The sequence below is a fragment of the Bison bison genome, unplaced genomic scaffold (assembly GCF_000754665.1).
Source record: "Bison bison bison isolate TAMUID 2011002044 unplaced genomic scaffold, Bison_UMD1.0 scf7180017855360, whole genome shotgun sequence".
NCBI classification, from domain to species: Eukaryota; Metazoa; Chordata; class Mammalia; order Artiodactyla; family Bovidae; genus Bison; species Bison bison.
This window is the reverse complement of record NW_011485933.1, coordinates 258,093-278,905: the sequence shown is the minus strand read 5'-3', so window position 1 is coordinate 278,905 and position 20,813 is coordinate 258,093. Positions and strand designations below refer to the sequence as shown.

General features: G+C 49.9%; 1 protein-coding gene across 1 annotated transcript in view; it reads left to right on the top strand.

Moving 5' to 3' along the window:
* MLLT4 (myeloid/lymphoid or mixed-lineage leukemia (trithorax homolog, Drosophila); translocated to, 4) overlaps positions 1-20,813 on the top strand; it is a 101,396-nt gene that overhangs the window by 35,136 nt on the left and 45,447 nt on the right. The window contains exons 7-12 of the mRNA XM_010858771.1: positions 2,753-2,864; positions 4,136-4,303; positions 11,624-11,718; positions 12,369-12,631; positions 17,084-17,153; positions 18,403-18,521. Coding sequence (XP_010857073.1) covers positions 2,753-2,864; positions 4,136-4,303; positions 11,624-11,718; positions 12,369-12,631; positions 17,084-17,153; positions 18,403-18,521 — 827 coding nt within the window. The remainder of the gene's footprint in view (positions 1-2,752; positions 2,865-4,135; positions 4,304-11,623; positions 11,719-12,368; positions 12,632-17,083; positions 17,154-18,402; positions 18,522-20,813) is intronic.

Genomic DNA, 20,813 nt, shown 5'->3' with positions numbered 1-20,813 from the left:
CATTGAAAACCATCTCAGGACAAGCTGTCCTGAGAGTTGTTTCAGGGAGTATCGTCCACCAGCCTACCTCCCCCGTTGTGGCTGTCCTGTCACCTCCCCTTCTGAAGGCCATGGTCACACTGCAGGGTTGGGGGTCCTGGCATAGCAAGGTCTTCACCACAAGCAGGGGGATGGAGGGAGGCTGTGCCCCGAGTCCCGACAGCCAGAAGATGAGTGATTCCTTCCAGACGGCACCATCTCTCAGGGAGGAGCAGCCTGTATGAACTCTGACCTGCGGACATCCTGGCTCACTAGTGGGCACCCTCACCAGAACCACCTGCTCTCCCTGGGCTCGCCGTCAGTGTGAGAGGATGACCCGGACTCAACAGATGCTGGAAAATGCCTTGAAAGTGAAAGATAGACCAGCCCAAGCAGATGAGAGAACTTGAGATAAACAAGACAAAGCAGACGGAAGTGTTCAAAAGCTGAGACTTGAGACAGAAGGGCTGGGCTGGTGCTTGGGGGAATGGACCAGAGTGCTGTGGGAGGAGCCTGCAGAGAAGGGCCAGGGCGCGAAGTGTTAGCAGGAGGGGTGAAAGGGGACGTGAAGGACATCGGCAGAGGACAGAAAGACAGGAGACGGGGAGATTTAGGGTCTGACAGAGGATCAGGTAGAAAAAGCAATAGGAAGTGGAGAGAGAGAGAATGTCAAAGAAATAACACTAGTGTGTCTCCCAGACCTGAAGGATTTGGGTTTTCTGGGTCCATTTTCCTCATACTTCCAGTTAATAACCACCATGGAAAGTGTCTGAGGATGAAAACAGCAAAGCAGTGGTGTGAATAGAGTCTGCATTGCCGAACAGAGGCCTGGCCCTTTTCCACCTGGGCCTCTTAGGCTGTGGCCCCGAGGCTGCCACCGCCGCCTGACTCTTGGTGTGGAGGCCCAGGTGTCTGCCAGGGGAGCGGTACTGTGTCTAAGTCTGTTCAGTGATTCTCCCTTCCATGAAGCTGCATTTGAGAGACTGCGTGGTAGTAGACTTCATAATGTGGGTTTTCCTTTCCTTAATTTCTGCCTAATTTTATTGATGAAAATGAGAAAATGAAAGAGCACCTTAGTCAGAGGCATGAAGTTGTAAAATATTTTCTTTGGGCTTTTTCTGACAGTCTCTTTGAAATCGTTTGATGATTCTTTTGAGGGTTGCATAGTTTGGGGCTTTTGTTCTAAATACTGTGTTCTTGAGCATTTTTTTCTTTTTTTTTCCCTGTTAGTTTAGGCAAAATGAGTTAGGGGTTGATAATTGTTTTTATCCTTGAGATAGAAGTCCTTTGCTATCTTGCCCTCTTACTGGTCATGTGATACGAAGCTCTTTCATCTTCATCCACTCATCTGTTCTCTCTTCAGTGAGTTATTCAGGGCATAGGTAGGTTCTGCTTCTTTGTTAGGTACTGTGCTAACTGTGTTAGATACTGTGTTAGGTCAAAGCTGAGACCTGCCTTCAAAAGAGTTCACAGTAAAGGGAGACAAGCCAAGAATGAGAAATACAGGCACGCAGTCTGCGCCGAGCACGGAGGTTGGGGAAGCCTCTCTGGGGGAGTTGTCCCCGAGCCGAGGGGTGAGAGGGGGTGCTCGCTGGACCCCGAAGTTGGGAGGTGCGTTACAGGTGCAGTGCAGCGTGGGGTCTTGTGGCCTGGTGGAGAATCCAGAGAAGTTCTGAGGAACTTGCTTTCTGAGGCTGCGTGGCAGAGTGTGAGACCGAAGAGACAAGTGCAAGTCAGACCCTGGAGTAGCATGCGTTCCAAGCCCAGGATGCTACGTTTAGTACAAGACACTATGAGGAAATATCAGTTACTTAAGCGTAAGGGTGTGTCGTATTAATAATAAACGTCTTTTTAGGGTGATTTGTAGCAGTGTAGAGAGAAGTTACACGGTTCTGTAGACGTCCAAGCCACTTGGTGTATGCACATGTGGTGTAATTGGGCACAATGTCTGTTGTAACGCTATTGAATTAACTCGAGTTTGAAGTCGTCTCCAGGTGCCAGTGACTGGCTTTGGTCTCTGTAGTTGTGTGTTGGTTGGTGTTGAGAGATGGACTGGAACTCAGCAGGGCATTGGAGACTGGGCCCTGGTCACTGGCTCTTTTTCTCTCTGTCACAGGGTTTTTCCAATGATTAGGACATTGCTTGCCATTAGAATAGAATAAAAAGTTATACAGCGCTGCAGATGTGTGAGTGTCGTGCGTGCAGTGCTGTAAAGCCCTTGTTCAGTGAACGCCGTGTACCGCATCTAAATTTAATCCTAAGAATGAACTTTGTACACAAAAAGGGAAGCTGGTCTCTTCTGCTGCTGCTCTGTGATGGTTTTCCTGCAGAGGATTTGTTAGATGAAACTGCCTTCTTAACACCAGTGTGACAGTGGAAGGCAGGCTGTGGGCCAGCGGGTCTGCGGTGATGCAGTCATCTTTCTTTAAGAGCCTCCTCACAGGTCGAGCATCCCAGGCAGCCTGCCAACAGAGCGTGTCAGGGAGCAGACCCGACTAGCGTTTGGGGCGGGACAGAGGGCAGGCCAGTAACAGCATTCTGGTCAGCTGGCTGAGGTTTTTATTGGAAACTTTTCCCTCATTTTTGTCCATGTTTTTCAGGATTGTTTATAGTGTTTGAACAATTCAGTTCTACAGTGACTTTTTTTTTATTTCCTCAAAAACAAAAAATTCTTTTAAATACCCGCTGATTCACTTTTTGGGTGTAGTCACAGTTAATTGTTATTCCCTCTTAGGTCATGCTTCCTCCTGGAGCCCAGCATTCTGATGAAAAAGGTGCTAAAGAAGTTATCCTTGATGATGACGAATGTCCTTTACAGATCTTCAGGGAATGGCCGAGTGACAGAGGTAAAGAGAGATTGTATTTGTTAAGGAATTAGCTCTGGGATACCTGATAGGTTAGGGTCTAACCTGCCGGAAGAGGCAGGTGTGCGTGGCAGTGTCTCTTGAGGACTGTGTGCTGGGCCGTCTTCCGCCTCCTTACTGGACTTGCTGGCTCCTCTTCCTGAGGCTGCTCTGTGCCAGGTGGGTCTGGCAGGAGGCCTGGCACAGACCGTCACGCAGCAGCAGGGCCACTGTGTCCTGCAGAAGCCAGACCAGAGCACCTTGTCAGTTCATGAGGGGTTGGCACCTGTTGGCACCTGGTTCCTTCCCTGCTGACCAGACGGACTGGTGACGTTTGGACAGGCTTGTGGTAATAGGGAAGATAACCTTCAACCCTGAATACTGTCTAATCCTCTAGTCATTTTGTATAAGGAATCCGGACTTTCCACCGCTCAGACAATTTCTCCTGATTATTTCAGAGCGGGGAGGGCATAAAGGTGCATTTTTGACGAGAGAACAGTTTTCTTGCTTTCAGAAATACTTCTGAAGCTCGCTGTTGCTCAGTGAAGGGCCTTGGTGTTGACAAAGACGTGAAAACTTACTGCCAGTTAACCCTGGCATATTTGAATGTAGATTGGTACTTTCAAATGTACACTTGCTTCGTACTTTTTCTGGACAATATGAAGTTAAACTTTATTAAAGTCAAATTGATCTTAATTGTGACTTAATTGAATTAAGAATATTTGTGTGTATGTATTAATGTGCGTCTGTGTTACTACATGTGTGTATGGACATATTGATCATAGGGTTGTTTGCCAATAGAAGCATTTATTCTGAAATATGTTGTTTTCAAGCATATAACGTGTTTGCATGATTGTTAATTTAAAATGCTTTGGGGAAATTGCTTACAAGAGTTTTCAAGAACACAAAGTTAAGTTGCGTGAGCTTTTCTTAATTATGCCTTGGGCAGTGGTGTGCAATCCTAAGTTGCTTCAGTTGTGTCCAACTCTTTGCGCCCCTGTGGACTGTAGTCCCCCAGGCTCCTCTGTCCCTGGGATTCTCCAGGAAGAATACTGGAGTGGGTTGCTGTTTACTCCTCCAGGGGATCTTCCCAGCCCAGGGATCAAACCAGGTCTCCTGCATCTCCCGTATTGGCAGGTGGATTCTTTACCACTGGAGTCACCCTGGGAGATGTTAAATTGCATTTTCCTGAAGAACCTTGGGCAGCTGATGGTCGATCAGCTGTCCATCGACATTCACTTGAGTCGGTTGATAATTTACAGTTTCTATTCTAGGGATTTTAGTCTTTCAGTTGAAGAGGAGGCCACCAGACCACATCCCAAAGAAAAGTAAGAAGCACACGGACGGGAAGCCCCTGCAGGGGAAGGAGAGAGCCGATGGGTTGGCCTACGGCTCCGCCCTGCCCCCCGAGAAGCTGCCCTACCTCGTGGAGCTGAGCCCGGGTGAGCAGGGCCACGCTGGGCGTGCTGTGCTTTGTGGTGAACCTTACTCGGATAGACTTTCTTTTGGTTGACATCCTTTTTTTTTTTTTTTTTTAAAGACCATTTATTTATTTATTTTTTAAAGTAGCCATCATAAGACGGTATTTATTAAAAAACCCTTAAGATCATAGGGTATATATATTCATGCATAAGAATAAACTTAACATGCACAAAAATGGATATTGAAAAACAAAATCTTAAATAGTGAATACAGAGAGTTTTTGAGATGTTTAAATGATCTACTCCCTTTAAAAAATTTTTTTCCAAAACTAACCTTGTAAAATACTTTAGCTACTAAAAATCAGGAAACTGAGACATACTTTTCTCAGGACAGATTTTCTAGAGGCAGATGTGTGTGTATGTGTTACACTGTTGCTCAGTGTATGAATCTCCTAAAGGATATCTGTAAAGTCAGCTGTATATCCAAGAAGTCCATGCGTAAGAGGAAGGGTATGTGCGTAGTTTTAAATGACAATAGACTCAGTGTGTATCAGGTCAGCCTTCTAATAGACTAAGTGTACCTTCAGGTCAGCCTTCTAATAGACTAAGTGTACATTCGGGTCAGCCTTCTAGACTGTGTGTTTGTTGTGCTCTCTTAAGCTAAAGCTGTTGTTACAAGTTAGTCATCAGGCAGAGAAATATATTGACTTTCCTAAAATGTCTTATGCACACACATTGTTATACAATGTACTTAATCTGCTTACATACTTGATACGTGTGTGACACGTGTATTGTTCTCATTCAGCTGAACTGCGTCATTTCTGTTTATTTGGTTAAAATGGTGCCCTGTGACCTGTACCCTAAAATGCTATCAAGACCAGAGTCGACCCTCCCACCCAGAGTTTCTTTTAAATGAAGCTTAGTAAGTAATCCTACAAAAGGTTAGCTAGAAGCAAACTGTTACGGAGATAGCCTGTGGATCCTTGGGCAGGAAGTATGTTTTGCTCTTTGATTCCTGAGTATTCATTTTTGCTTACAAAATTATGGCTCACTAATGATGGGCGTGGTCCCTGTGGTGCAGGGTGTCCTCTGGGTGGTGTGGTGTTGATACAGGTAAAATGGCTGCTGTTTTGACTGACTGTAGTTTATAGTCTGTGGCCCTGTGCTGCAGGCAGTAACTTCTATGTCTGAAGTTTTTTTTAAAATTGATTAGCTGTTTGTGGGGAAATGTGAGTATTGCTCTGTCTCTGAGTTCTCTGGCTGAAAAGTTCATGGATGCTTTGGTTTGGAAACCTGGCGTGTCTGGCGTCTGGACACTTTGGTTTGGAAACCTGGCGTGTCTGGCGTCTGGGTGTGAGGGTTGGTGCTCAGACGTGTGCAGCAGTGCATGGTGGCTGGGAGACGGCAGTTGGTTTTGAAACTTAGTCTTTGGGTCTTGGGTCTGTCCTTTAAAATTCTGCATTACGTGCTGGAAATTAATGATTATTTTCTTTCTCCCAAACCAAAATGTTTGAAAATAGTATTAGCCCATAGAGACTTCATACACAGCAGCTGACATAGGGTAGTTTTGAAATGCAGACCAGCAAGCTGACTTGGGTGGTGGCAGGGCAGGTGACGAGTGCTTCCCAAGTGCTTCTTAGGTGGCGGCGCTGCTCTGGGCCTTGGAGGTGGAGCAGCAGAAAGTCAGATTAAACCCCCGACCTTGGGACTCATGTTTCGGCGAGAAGTGCTGTTTTGACTGCTGATCTCACACTTAGCGTCTCCCAGGCTGTAAACTGTGTAGAGCTGTTCTGCGGGCATAGAGGAACAGAGGGTGGGTCCTGCGCAGATGCCAGTTGTGTCCTGCTTGCCACCAGACGCTGGCGGCGTGCATCACACACTTGTTAGTGCCCCGGCCTCTGCTACCTCCAGTCAGGGTCGCAGAGCTGCCGCCAAAGCCTGGGCAGCGGGTGCAGAGGGGCCAGAGGTCTCGCTGTCCTCCTGCGATTTGCGGTCTCAGTCTGAGTGGGTGGGCATTGTGCGCCCAGGGCTTTGCCGCCCTGCCAGGTGCGGGGCCGTGGGGGAGCCTCTCTGCTCATGGAGGCCACACTCGGGGGTCACGGAGGCAGGCCCGGTGCCTGCCACGGGCTTCTCACCCCAGAGCCGTCCACCCCAGAGCCCTCTGGCCTGCCGGTGTGGCTGCAGCGCTCCGAGCACGGTCTGCAGGCGGAATGAGAGGGTGTTTGCCACCCGCCGCTGGGTGGCAGGTCGGGGGTGAGGACCGCGTGGCTGCACGTCAGCCAGCACGTGTCCTCGGCGGGGGCGGGGGGAACTGAGGCCCGCAGGTGTTGTCCAGGCTTCTGAGACGTGGGTACACGCTTCCACTGTCTTTTGGAGGGACAGGGGTAGCGAGTCATGTTATTCTTTGGGTGGAAGCGATCGCCTCCTCCCAGCAGGGTGGGGGTCTCCCTGCGCTGGACTAACTGCTGCCCACCTCGGGCACTCACCTGTTGTCTCAGTGTCTCCCTAACAGTGGGCCTCGGTCTCTCACACTCGCGCCGCGTGGAGCACGCTGCCGTGTCCGCGCCCCGGGCTCGGGTGGCGCGCTTTTCCCGCGCACGGTCGCCCCTGCAGCTTACCCTCTCTGTCTCCCCCCACGCCTTCTGCACGGCCTCTGTCCTGCTGCGGCCTTCACCTGGGGGCCGTGCATGACTCCGACCCCAGGGAGAAGGAACCACTCGGCCTGCTACAGCTCTCACGCTTCCGAAGGTAACGCTGTGCTTCCTACTGCTTTCTTAACCAGAGCACTGACCGCCTCGCGGGCAGAACAATGTGGACTGACCACATGCGTGATGTGTTCATTGTTCAATTAATATAACGCTTCCTAAGAGTTTAATGTCCTTTCATTTTATACCTATCTAGTAATTGTTCCATATCCAGAATTCATTTAAGAGAAGCTTGTTTTGCAGACATTTCCAGTTCCTTTGTTCAGGATAAGTCTTAAGTGAGAATTTGGAGTGAAGAAGGAAGAGACTGGTTTTCTTGACCTTCAACTCCCTCTCCCCCAAGACAATCAAGAAGAGGGGGCGAGGCGGGGGAGGAGGAGATGGACGGGGAACAGACAGCCTGAGACCCAGGCCCAGAGAGAGAGGGCCTGGGCTGAGAGGTGGGGCATGGTGCGTGGGGAGGGCCACGTGTGTGATGCCCCAGGAGGCTGCAGAGGAGGAGCCGGCCGGCCAGTGGTGCCACTCACCCCTGGCCCCTGGTGGGGCTCTCACTGGTGTCCGGACCGGATGCAGGGTGTCTTAGGGCTGTCCTCGTTCTCCCGGTTGAAACTCATCTCTTGTCAGCAGAGCTGTGCTTTCTTACTTGGGGTTTGTTTCTCAAATTTTGTGCAGTAGAGTCTATCTTAGATAGTACATGGAATTATTTCTTTGGTCTGTTTTTACATTTTAAATGTCATTTTTTGCATGTCGAATGTAATAGTCAAGTACGTTCTTGTATAGAAAACTTATTCAGCTTGTAGCATCTTATATTGGTTTGTTGAACTTTGTCCAAACTGATCATACAGGTTTTCATCAGATATTAGCCAAACTTGGAGTTTGGGGGGGTTTTGTTCATTTTTTAAAGAAAAATAGAAACAATTGGTGTTTACCACCTGTGCTGTGTGCTGCGTTTAGTTGCCCAGTTGTGTCCAGCTCTGTGGGACCCCACGGACTGTAGCCCTCCAGGCTCCCCTGTCCGTGGGATTCTCCAGGCAAGAACACTGGAGTGGGTTGCCGTGCCCTCCTCCAGGGGATCTTCCTGACCCAGAGATCAAACCCAGTATGTATCACCTACTTTGATGTAATACATAAATAGAGTCTTAGACATGTTTCAGTTGTTATTTTATTCCTGAAAAGGACTCTAATGTCTTCCTGTGTTTTTTAATTTCATACTGTAAAATAATGGAACAGTAGAGAATACATTTTTTTTTTTTACCTGGCATGTACCAAAAATACGCATGATACAGTCATCGACTTCACTGAAGTGTCCTTAGTTTTTGTTTGAGGAGACAGTTTTTTGGATTTTTTTTTCTAATAGAGTTAGTGAAAATATTCTCTCGATAGTCATGTTTCAGTAAGATTCACATTTCTTTTTTGTTGATGTCTTAACTGTTCTCTTGGTTTGTTGAAGTGTGAGCTCTCTGGGCACGTGACCATCATCCACTTCCTCACTGTGCATCTCCGGCGTGCAGCACGGCGCCGGGGCCGTGCTTGCGGTCAGCTGTCCTTAGGTGCGCGAGTCCCCTCCCTCCATCCACGCAGGGTGGCTGGCAGGACCCCAGCCGCTTCGTCCAGCCGGCCGCCGACGGCGGTTGGGGGCAGAGGCAGAGCTGGCTGTGTGGAAGTGCTGCCGGCTGAGAATGCAGGCGCCCTTGGGCTCGCTCTCAGGATGTGCTCAGAGCGGTCTCTGGGAGTGCTGGGGAAAGCCGCAGCAGACCAGTGTGCAGGGCAGAGTGCTAGGCGTGGGGGCGTGCTGGCAGAGTTGGCAGATGAAATTCAGGGTGAATTTCAGAGGAAACGCCGGTTAGTCAGGTGTTGGACGTCTGACCGGGTTTTGTGCAGCTTGTTCGGGAGCCCCGAGTCGGTCTCTGACAGGTGTGTGAGCGCCGGAGACGCTGGGCGTCAGGTTGCCCCATCCACTAAAGGCAGACGCTGCAGGTTTGCTTCTGGGCGGAGGTGGGGATGTTTCACCTGGACTTTTTGTGCCTTTTGAGTTTTGAACCATATGATTGTGTTGCATACCTGTTTGACTGGACGGACGTGAGTTTGAGCAAACTCCAGGAGATGGTGAAGGACAGGGATGCCTGGCGTGCTGCAGTCCATGGGGTCGCGAAGAGTCGGACGCGACTGAACAACAACACATATTTTTAAGGCAAAAGTGCAAAATTTAAAAAAAAACTTTGAAAACCTCTGGGAGAAGCTCTGGTGTGTGTGGTCGGGTTCCTCAAGAGGACTTACTCCGCCTTTGGGCCACGCCAGAGCTGCTGTAGCTTGAAGGGAGAAGGGTGCTCCCACCCTCCAGGCACAAGCAGTGTTTACAGAAGGGGACGCAGAAGGGTTTGTGTTACGCAGCAGTTGTGGTGTGTGTCTGGCCCCTGAGATGACTGCTTTTGCTGAGGAGAGGGGCGCGGACCCATGAGGAGAAGTCGGCTCCTTGCACATTCCTTGCCTCCATTTCCGTTTCTCCCCATGGCCCCTCGGCTCCCTTCTGTCTCCGGCATCTGTGGCCCCCACTCCGGGTACTCTGGACACACCTGTAAAGGTGTCTCTCTCTCGTGTTACTCCTGGGGAGCAGTGAGGAAGGAGGGGCTTGAGAGGTGGTTTCTGTCCGCCTGTCGGCAGGTTTCTGCTACAGGGAAGTGGTGAGAAAGGAGAGGATGGGGAAGTCTGTAGAGCTCCCTTTCTTGCTGCTGCTGCTAAGTCGCTTCAGTCGTGTTCGACTCTGTGCGACCCCATGGACTGCAGCCCCCCAGGAGTCTCTGCCCGTGGGATTCTCCAGGCGAGAGCACTGGAGTGGGTTGCTATTTCCTTCTCCTTTCTTGTTATGTTTCTAAATTCGTGGCTGTAAATGTTGATGTAAAAAAAAGTTTGTATTATCAGGTTATTAGCTCACAAGATGCCCTTCAGAAGCATTCAGAATTTCAGAAGAAAGCATCTGTGCATTTTTCTGTCACCGCTAAACACATTTTTCACATTCTTCTGTTGTTTTCTTTTTAAACGTTGTAATTGAGACAATTGTTCTGGACCACTAATTTGCTTCTTTTGCTTTCTTTATGATTCATTAGTGTAATTCTGTGTGGCCACACTGCAGTATTCTGTTCTCTCCATTTTTAGTTAGTAGCTACTCCCTGTTAACCGGTCCCAGTTTACGGGATGCACACTGTGGACCACGGTCCGTGCTGAGGGCCAGGTGTAAAGAGACCATTTTAGACGCCCTTCTGCGCCGGAGCCCAGGGGTGGGGGTGTGAGGAAGCGGCTGCTTCGGGGGCACGGCACGGCTGACGATGCCTCTCAGCCCGGACTGACCCCAGGGCTGCCCGAGGTGTTGAAAGGCAGCAGAGTAACACGCCCCCGGCAGGTCTGATGGAACTGGCCCGTCCAGGAAGGCCCCACATGATGGATGCCCTGTTCTGAGTCAGTACTTGGAGGTGAAACAGAAAGGCTCAGACGAGGCTTCCGCTGCGGCCGCCTCCCACCGGGATGCCCCGTGTGGGCTCTGTTCGAGGCGAAGTCTATGGAGCCCGGCTCGGTCTCCTCTTCACCCGATCTCAGAATTGCTGCAGTAGCTCGCAGATAGGAAACCTGCCATCAGCCTGCTGCTTTGTGCACTCACAAGTTAGCGACCGTGCTGACGGCTTGCGTGCCCTGCTCCCGGTGTTGGTCTGCGAGAGTTGGGACCATCCTCTGTGTGCTCTGGCGGGCCCATCTCCGACCCCTCAGTGAGCGAGCGTCCCTGACCCCTTGGTGAGTGGGTCTGAAGTCATTGAGCCTCCGGTGCGGCGGGGACCCTCCAGGCTGCTGTCCGGGCCGGGATTGCGTCCTGATGCGGCCGTGTCGGGGCTGAGGCCCGTCCCTGCCTGGGCACCAGGGCTGGGGTCAGAGTGGCCTGCGCTAGCTGGGATGTAGGGGGGGTAAGTGTCCGGGCCTCAGTGGGCAGGGGTCTCAGCGCATGTGGTCCCCCTCCCCCTCCTGCTCTACCCCCAGGCAACCCCATCAGGTCAGAGAAGTTCATGCACAGCCAGGGGGAACGTCTCGCGGCTCCAGGAAGTTTAAAATGACACAGAAAGCTCCAGTCTCTGTTTGTGTTTCTCCCCAGTTGCGCTCCATGGAGGTGGGCGCCTCACCGCAGTTCCTACTGGGACTCGGCGCGGTGGCGGCCGGCGGGTGGCGTGGGGCCGCCTCCTCGGGTCTGCCCCTGGACCTGGGAGAGGGCTCGCGTTTCCCCGCGGGCTGTGTGCAGGGCTCATGGGGCAACGGTCAGTCTGGAGGCGCCCGATCTCCTCCCTGGTCTTCATTCAGGACCAGATGGGTCCAGTACCATGTGGTCAGGACGCGTTTTTTATGCGGTAAGCAAGGTTGGTAGGAAGGTTGGTGTTAGTACCTTGTAGTGTAATAAGCAGAAACTGATACGTTCGTGTCTTCATTTGCATTTTGTGCACCCAGTTAAACTGCAGGATGTAAACCTGGGGAGTTCTTTGAAAAGAAACCCTGAGAACTGAGTGGTTGTCTTTTCAAGGATTGCCCGTTTGCTTGTTTCAAATCACGTGGCGAGAGCCTTGTGATTTGACTCGCAGTGAAGCCTGTTCTCCTCCCGCAGACGGTTCTGACTCCAGAGACAAGCCAAAGCTCTACCGCCTTCAGCTCAGCGTCACGGAGGTGGGGACCGAGAAGTTCGACGACAGCTCCATCCAGGTGCGTGGGCGGTGGGCGGGGCCGGGGCGGGGCCGTAGAGAGCAGATTGACGGGTGGCGGCGCGGGAGGCGTGAGCGTCGGTCCTCCAGCCCCTCAGGGCCCTGGCCTGCTCGCTTTTCCCCGGGACATGGGGCTGCCTTTATAGGGTGCTTCAGTAGACAGTACAGGCAAGCGCATCCCCGGGGCCCACACGCAACGGGAGGCAGGCATCACTCCCGCTTGGCGCGGCGCTCGGGCTAGACTGGGCCAGGTCCTGGGTGTCTGTGAGTGAGGACGTTCGCCCCTCGCCTCTTGGGGCTGAGCTTGGCAGGCCGCGCTCTCTCTGCCCTCATTTCTCAGCTTGGAGCCACGGGGCCGAGGACCCGTGTCCGTCTCCTCCTCCATCCTCCCCACAGCAGAGCACTCCAGTGATCCGTCCGGTTAGATCCATTATCATCTCATAAGCATGCAAGCTCCTGGAAGCTAAAAATAAAAGTTATCTTGACAGTGTTTATTACTTTTTTGCTATTGAGGGAAGTTCCCTGAAACCACCAAAAATCCAGAGTTTGTTAGGTTGTATTTATCATGAAAGGGGGACTCCAGAATCTTAAAATTCAGTTTTAAATGCTCTATGCTTGATGGAAGTTCCTTGGATTTTCCTTCCTTCCCAGTTGTTTGGTTCAGGCATTCAGCCCCATCACTGTGACCTCACGAATATGGACGGGGTGGTCACAGTCACGCCGAGAAGCATGGACGCTGAGACCTACGTGGATGGGCAGCGCATCTCGGAGACCACGATGCTGCAGAGCGGGATGAAGGTGCAGTTCGGGGCGTCCCACGTGTTCAAGTTCGTGGACCCCAGCCAGGACCACACGCTCCCCAAGAGATCCGTAGACGGGGCCCTGACTGTGAAGGGCCCCAGACATAAGTCTGGGTAAGAGCACTGGTGCCTTTGAGAATTCTGGAGAGTGTGATCACGCCAGAGCAGATGTGAGTTAGCCGTGGACTGTGTTTTATTGTCTTCTAATTTCTAAAAATTCAGAATTCACCATCTGTGGTTCAGGTTGGGTTTGGGTTCGTTTCAGAGAAGAAGGAAGGAAGGTCTTGACTTCGTCTTGAAATTGGAAGTTGTGGCTGGTTTTTTAAATTCTTTTTAAATTTTGTCTTTTAGCTGATACTTTAAAGCCATACTTTGAGTTACAGTGTTCTGAATCTAGGTAACTAGGTTTTTGTTGGGTTTTGTTGCAACGTATGTACCATTTCTGTTCCTAGTGATAAAACACGGTCTTTTTTTAAAGGAACGTAAAGTGTTGTGGCTCCACCTAGTGCCTCTCTGAGGACCTGCGACACGGGCCTGTGGCAGGAAGGGAAACGCTTACTGTCTGCAGGCCGGGAGGAAGACGCCCTCTCTGACGGTGACTGTTGTTAGCGAGTGTGCTGGCCCAGGGCTTTACTGCCGGTGTTCAGGCTGGTGGGCGTGGGTCTCGGGCCAGCAGGTGCGCAGCCTGCCCCGTGGTGTCGCAGGCCTGCCCTGGAGCCTCCCGGGCCGCGTGCTTCCAGCCGTGCCTGGGCCTTCCGTCTCCCACGTTGTCTCCTGGCGGCTCCTCGGCGGGGGATCCAGCCTCTGCCTGCCCTCTCCTCGCCACGCCTCTTGTCTGCTGCTGGGCTTACTTCTAGGCTTTGTGCCGTCTCTCTTCTGATGGTGTTCGTCGTAGCATCACTGTCACGAGCAGTTCTGTTAGCCGTCTGTGCCCCCGTCAGAGTCAGTCTCAGTCTTGCTAGGATGTGTGTGCGTCTGAGAGCTCGGCCTCCTGCTGCTGTTCCGGCGCAGAGGGTCCTGCTTTGCGGGGCTGCAGTGTCTAGTCCAGTCTAGTCACATCTCTGGGTGAGCTGAGATCGTGTCGGCGTGGTGCCACTGTGAAACTCGATCTCTAGTATCTTTCTCCTGCAAAACTAGTGGAAACCGCTTAGTAGTTGATTATACCGGTACCTCTATGTACATCCATAACTAGGGCAGACTTCTCACTTTTATAAAGATGAGTGTTGTTCTAACATTAAACTGTTACATAAACTTCTAGGTAAGTAACTTGTGTTTTCTTTTTTACACACATCTCTGTATACCTTTAAAACAAGACATAATCCCCATGCCAGTGCAGGTGTGGGGCGTGGACTCAGCATTTGCACACACGTGAGGTGGTCACAGTGCGTGTAGGTGCTGTCCTCGCCATCAGAGGTACAGGAGTTCTTTCCTTGGGATGAGAACACTCAGGACTGCTCTCTTAATGACCGCTGAACTCTGGTTCCTGCGCTGTGCGTTACCCCCTCCCTCTACCCACAAACCTCTGCCTCTGGTCACCACTGGTATGTTTGTATCTATGACCTTGGTTTTTTTGTTACTACTTTTAATAAGATTTTTTAAAATTTATTTTTAATTGAAGGATAATTGCGTTACAATGTTGTATTGGTTTCTGCCACACATCAGTGTGAATCAGCCGTGGGTGTGCGTGTCCGCTCCCTCGGGAGCCTCCCCCCACCCCTCTACCTTGTCATGGAGCGCCGGGCTTGCGCTCCCTGATTCGCACAGCAGGTTCGAACCGGCTGCCCGCTTCCCCTTTGCTGATGCGCGTGTTTCTGTGCCAACTCGTCCCCCCTCTCCTTCCCCTCCCGTGTCCACAGGTCTGTTCGCTGTGTCTGCGTCTCCGTTGCTGCCCTGCAGATAGGTTCATCAGCACCATCTTTCTAGATTCTCTATGTGTGTGTGTTAATATACTGTTGTTTGACTTGCCACTTCACTCTGTACAGTGGGCTCTAGCTTTATCTACCGCAGTACCACTGACTCAGAACGCAGCCCGTTTGTGGCTGAGTGACGCCCCACTGCATCTGTGCGCCACAGCGCTCTGTTCATCTGTCCGTGTCAGCCAGGTGGTTTCCATGTCCCAGCCATGAACGTCGGGGCACCTGTGTCTTTTCAGTTTTTATCTCCTCAGGATATATGCTCAGTAGTGGGATTGTTGGGCCATGGGCTAGTTTTATTCCTAGTTTTTTTTTTTTAAGGAATCTCCATCAGTTTACATTCCCACCAACAGTGCAGAAGGGTTCTCTTTCCTCCCCCGCCCCCAGAGTTTGTTGTTTGCAGAGTTTTTGAAGACGGCCATTCCAGCCAGTGAGGTGACGCCTCTTTGTGGTTTTGGTTTGCATTTCTCTAATAATGAGTGAGGTTGAGCATCTTTTCACGTGTTTAATAGCCATCTGTATGTCTTCGTTGGAGAAATGTGTATCCATCCACTTTTTCATTGGGTTTTTTTTTTTGTCCTGGTGTAGAGCTGCATGAGCTGCTTGTATATTTTGGAGATTAATCCTTAGTCAGCTGTTTCATTTGCTATTATTTTCTCCCATTCTGAGGGTTATCTTTTCACTGTGTTTATAGATTCCTTTGCTGTGTAAAAGCTTTTAAGTTTAATTAGGTCCCACTTGTTTATTTTTGTTTTTATTTCCATTCCTCTAGGACATGGGTCACAGAGGATCTTGCTGTGATTTATGTCAAAGAGTGTCCTGCCTGTGTTTTCCTCTCAGTTTTATAGTTTCTGGTCTTACATTGAGTAGAATGGACATTTTAGCTGTATTAATTTTTCCAGTCCCTGAACACAAAATATCTAGTATCTTCCATTTATCTGTGTCTTCTTCCATTTCTGTGATGAATGTCTTAAAGTTTTCAGTGTATTTGTTTTTTACTTTCTTAGTTAAATTTAGGTGTTCTATTCTTTTTGATGCAATTATAAATTGGAATTGTTTTTCTAATCCCTCTGATACTGTTACTAGTGTGTAGAAACAACGTTTTTTTTGGCTCTCTTGTCTTCCTTGCAGCACACGGGTTTCCTTAGTTGCAGCACACAGGGGCTTCTGTAGTTGTGGGACACGGCTTAGTTGCCCCGCAGCATTGCCCAACCAAGAACTGAACCCACACACCACATGCATTGGAAGGCAGCCTCTTCACCACTGGGCCACCAGGGGGGTCCCATACATGGCTGTTGAGTTTTGTCGAACCTTGTGTGTGTGTTGAGATGATCATGTGGTTTTTACCCTTCCTTTTTGTTAACGTGGTGTACCACGTGGATCGACTTGTGAGTGTTGAACCATCTGGCTTTGCTGGGATCGGTCACCGTTATCTTGGTGAGTGAGCATCTCACTATTTTGTTGAATTGGGTCTGCTGATGTTTTGTTGAAATGTTTGCGTCTGTGCTCAGTGGGAACGTTGGCTTGAAAGTCTCTTTTCTTGTGGTGTCCCTGTCTTGTTTTTGGCATCAGGGTGATGATGGCTCATAAAATGAGTTTGAAACTGTGCCCCCACCCTCTTCTATGTCTTGGAATCGTTTGAGCATTTGTGTTAACTCTTCTTTAAATGTTTGGTAGAACTCATCAGTGAAGCCATCTGGTCCTGGACTTTAGTTTGTTGGGAGGCCTTTGATTACTGATTCACTCTCCTTTCCAGTGATTAATCTGTTCAGATTTTCTGTTTCTTCATGCTTTAGTCTCGAAAGATTTTGTTTCTGGAGATTTACCCTTTTCTTCTGGGTTGCCCAGTTGGGGCGTTGTTGTTCGTAGTGGTGTGTTCTGATGTGTCCCTGTGTGTTGCCTGTAGTATCTTTTCTTTCATTTCCAGTTGACTTGAGTCCTCTCTCTTTTTTTCTCGGTCAGTCTAGCTGGAGGTTTGTTTTGCTCATCTTTTAAAGGAACCATCTCTTATGATCGTTTCTGTTGTCTTTTTAGTCCCTGTTTCATTTATTTACACTTGGGCTTCATTTGCTGTTGTTATTCTGGTTCCTCAAAGGGTGCGTGATGTGTGTGTGTTCTTAGCTGCAGACTCGGGGTCTCTGTCTTCAGAGCCTTGGTGGTGGGGCACCCCAGGACGCCACAGTTGGTGTTGATGATGTGTGTGGGTGATCGGTCTGGCGCTGTGTCGATGGCCGCGTGCTCGTCACCTGCACCCCTGAGCTCCGTGCCGTTGTGGGCTCTGCCGTCAGAGTCATGGCAGAGTCACTGTGCGATTGTTCACATGCCCAGCATGCAGTGCAAACGGGCCCATGCTACACTGGGAAATTAAGAAACTCGCACAATGGATGAGCTCCTTTTCTTCTTTATGCTTCTTTTCAATTTTGTGTTCCTAGTTTTAAAAACTCTGATCTTGAGAGCATTCAGTACATGTTGGAAAAAACAGCTCATAAAGTCAGTATAGTTTTTTTTATTCGTTAGATTCATATTCTGATAGTAAAGTGATTTCTTGAAGATCTTTGCACACTGGGTTATTTAACAATTTGTACTATTAAGAGACTGCCTCTGATCATTTGAGAGCTATTAATTCTGTGGCTGTTTTGTTTTATCTCAACAGAATTGTTCAGGAGACAACTTTTGATTTAGGAGGAGACGTTCACAGTGGAATGGCCTTACCAGCGAGCAAGGTGGGTGCTTGTCCGTCACCGATAGGACCATGTCCACGTGGCAGGGTGGCAGTGGAGAACCGCTGACACGCGCAGGGAAGCGTGGTGCGGGCTTTGCGGGGCCTGTGTGCGGGCACCCTGTCTCTTGCGGTCCGCGGGAGCAGCCGCAGAGGCCAGGAGCTTGTGCTTTCTCTCCAAGCAGTGTGTCCCAGGCTTGTCCTCTAGGACCAGACTCCTCGCTCAGATCAGGTCACCCCAGAGGTCACGGCTGCTACGCTTGTGACCTCAGCCTGGTCCCAGCTCCTGGCCGCCCCCTCCTCTCCGCGGGTACCACACTTGCCCGGGACCCTCCTCTCCTGCACTGTGCTTGCTCTGGGTAGCGGCCCGCCACCAAGGAGAGGCCCCCCTGCCCCCGACCTGGGCCTGAGACGGCAGCTGTTTCTTTCTCTGTAGTTGCTGTCTTGCCGCTGGTTCCTGGGGTGGGTTGGTTGGTGGCTGGGACACGGGGTCTCTCCACTTCCCTGTCACTGCTCTGTAACATAAAAATTGTACTACATGCTGTTCACCACATGCGGGAAAGTGTCTTCAGAGTAGGCTGTGCAGCCTCGTCTGGGGCGATACGAGGAGTGGGCGGTGCGCTTCGCGCCGTGTAGGTCACTCCCTGCTTGGCGGGCTCCGCGCCTGCGCTCAGTATCCACAGGGAGGGGCACTGAGAAGTCTGGCAGAGAGTTTTGCTGCCGTGAACTTTGCACCTGACTGTATTGGTCTGTTCTGATGGTTCTCTGAGCGTCGGTCGCCATCCCCACCGGCCACAGGCTGCTGGCAGTGGGCACTGCTTGGTGGGGCTTCTGTGCCCCACGTGGGTTGCTGTGTGGGCGTCCGTTCCTTGTGTCAGTTAAGGGCAGGAAGTGAGCCCGTTTCTGCACTTAGTTCTTCATCGGGCTTTGCACTGCCATAGTGAGCTTGCACATCCTTTCTTAAAACTCACGAGTAAACAGAGACCTGCCTCTTCACACCGCGCGTGTGCTCTCTCTGCTGCCTTCTGACCCGAGAAGCGCGTGGGGTCCAGATGCCGTGGGGGCCCTCTCTGCCCACGCCCGAGCAGCTGGTTCAGAGCCGCGCTCTTGCTCTCTGCCCAGGACGAGGGTCTGAGTGCTCGGGTGCGCGGCTGTGGCCCCTCTCCCAGGCCCCCGCCCACATCCCCAGCCACACCGGGTGTCACACACACGGCTGCGTGCTCTGTTTAAGCGCCTGTGTCTCCCCGGCTCAGAGCGCCGCCAGGCTGGACAGCGACAGGACGCCGTCCACCTCCAGCACCGCTGAGCGGGGGATGGTGAAGCCGATGGTCCGCGTGGAGCAGCAGCTGGACTACCGCCGGCAGGACAGCAGGTGGGGCAGGGCCCCGTGCCCGGGGCTGGGGGGCACAGAGGGGCTGGAGCAGGGATCCGCTCTCGAGGTCCAGCTGAGCCCTCCGGGATGTGGGCAGAACCTCACGGGTATTTGCTTTTCATGTCACCGAATTAAAAAAGAAAATGCTCAATTAACAATTTTATCTCTCACTTTATACCTCGATCATGTCTAGGTGAAATAGTCTGAATTAAAATGTTGCTATGTTAAATAGGCTAGCTACTCTGTAAAAACAGGAAAAAGGGAATTTTTAGAGGATTTTAATCATTTGGTAATTTTTATATTTAGATGAGCCTAGTCATTTTACCCATATCTAGAAGAAGTGGCATTGAAGCTGCGTGTTCAGGAGTCACAGAGTGCCCACCTGCCCTTTCCCTGCTCCACGGACTGACAAACGGGATGTTGTTTCTTCTTCGGGTTTTGTTCTTGCTTGGATCCTTTGAACTCTCTGTTCAAAAGCTTGGAGCTTTTCTTACTTCCTTATCTTAGGATTTTTCAGTGTGCAGGACCTTAATAAGTCAGGGTTCTGTTTCCCTGTGGCTAGTAGCATACTTCGGTGTGGGAGGGCAGATGGTTCAGTTCGGTGCTGAGGTGGAAGTAGGGGGCACCGTGTGACTCTCACCATCACCATAAGCATGGACCTCAGATTGTTGACGGAGCCCTTCGGACCATCGCGGTGCAGCTCCAGTAACCAGGGCGTTAGCCAGGGCTGCTCAGGGACCAGTTGAGCGACAGGTTACAGGTGCAGTTCTGACGTCGTGCAGCAGAGGGCACTGTGCCTCCTAAGATTTTAATGACATTCATCCCAGTAAGTAACGGAGAAGGCAATGGCACCCCACTCCAGTACTCTTGCCTGGAAAATCCCATGGACGGAGGAGCCTGGTAGGCTGCAGTCCATGGAGTTGCTAAGAGTCGGACACGACTGAGTGACTTCACTTTCACTTTTCACTTTCATGCATTGGAGAAGGAAATGGCAACCCACTCCAGTGTTCTTGCCTGGAGAGTCCCAGGACCGGGGAGCCTGGTGGGCTGCCTTCTATGGGGTTGCACAGAGTTGGACACGACTGAAGTGACTTAGCAGCAGCAGCAGCCAGTAATTAAATCTGTAGACTCATATGGGAACTTCATGTTTTTACCTCGTTTTTATTGTCTGCTTTTGGTTGTTATTCAGTATTTTTTTTTGAATTTTTTATAATTACAGTATGAATTATATTGTAATTTTTTTTTAGCTGTAATAAGGAGTAGTCTGCTTTCTGTGTCCATGCTTGTTTTTGGTAGTGTGTTCTAGAGGAAGATGTTCAGGATGGTGAGTTAGTACTATGCGGCGTACCTCCGTCTGCTTATAAGGTGATCGAGATGTATGTATAGTGGTTCTTAGCCCACAGATATTTGAAGAAGCAAATAACTGAGATGGGGCAGGGGAAGATTGATGGCATAATGTCTTCAGGATGTGAAAAATTAATAAGTATACACAGTTAATAAGTAAATGTAGTACGATAATGCATCAAAATAACCATGTGATGATTAATTGTATGTCAGAAATTATTTTATCTATGAGCATATATCTTAATTAAATTTTTTGCAAGGTCATTTGTTTTGCCAAGACTTTAATTAAACTTATTTGAAATGTTACTTTGTTGCTATGAAGACAGTGATGGAAACATGGTTCTTCCCATTTTCAATCTCTTGTTTCTCACATCTGCAGTTTTCTTCACTGGTTTAGTCATAAAATCTGAGAGGCTTAAGCAGTGAATGATTAAATACTAATTTTAGTTAAGGAAGAAATCTTTTTGAATGATTGGATTAACTTTTAAAGTATCATTGACACATTTTTTAGATTTTTCAATGAGAATTAAGTTCCTAATTTGTATTAGATTTGCTGAAGTGATAAAGCATTAAAAAAAATAGGTAAACTGTACCCAGGTTCATGTTGTGGGTATTAGATTGAAAAATAAGCGCTTTGTCTGCAGTTCTAGATGTTTACAAATATGGCAGTGTAAGAAAGACATAGTAAAAATAATTGAGCTTTTGAATTATATTCTAAGAGCATTTTTATACCTGAAGTATGGAGTTAAATCCAAATTAATAAATTAGAGACTGGGTAATAAATTCGGAAGCACATAATTTGGTGAAAAGGTTTTTGTTTTTACTTTTGACATCTATAGTAGCTTGAATGGATTCCTGTTGTATCTTCCCCTTACTCGCCTTTGGTGCATGGAGAAGGCGAGCGTGGCAGGACGAGACTGTTGTTGGAGCTGCTGCGGGTCTCCGCGC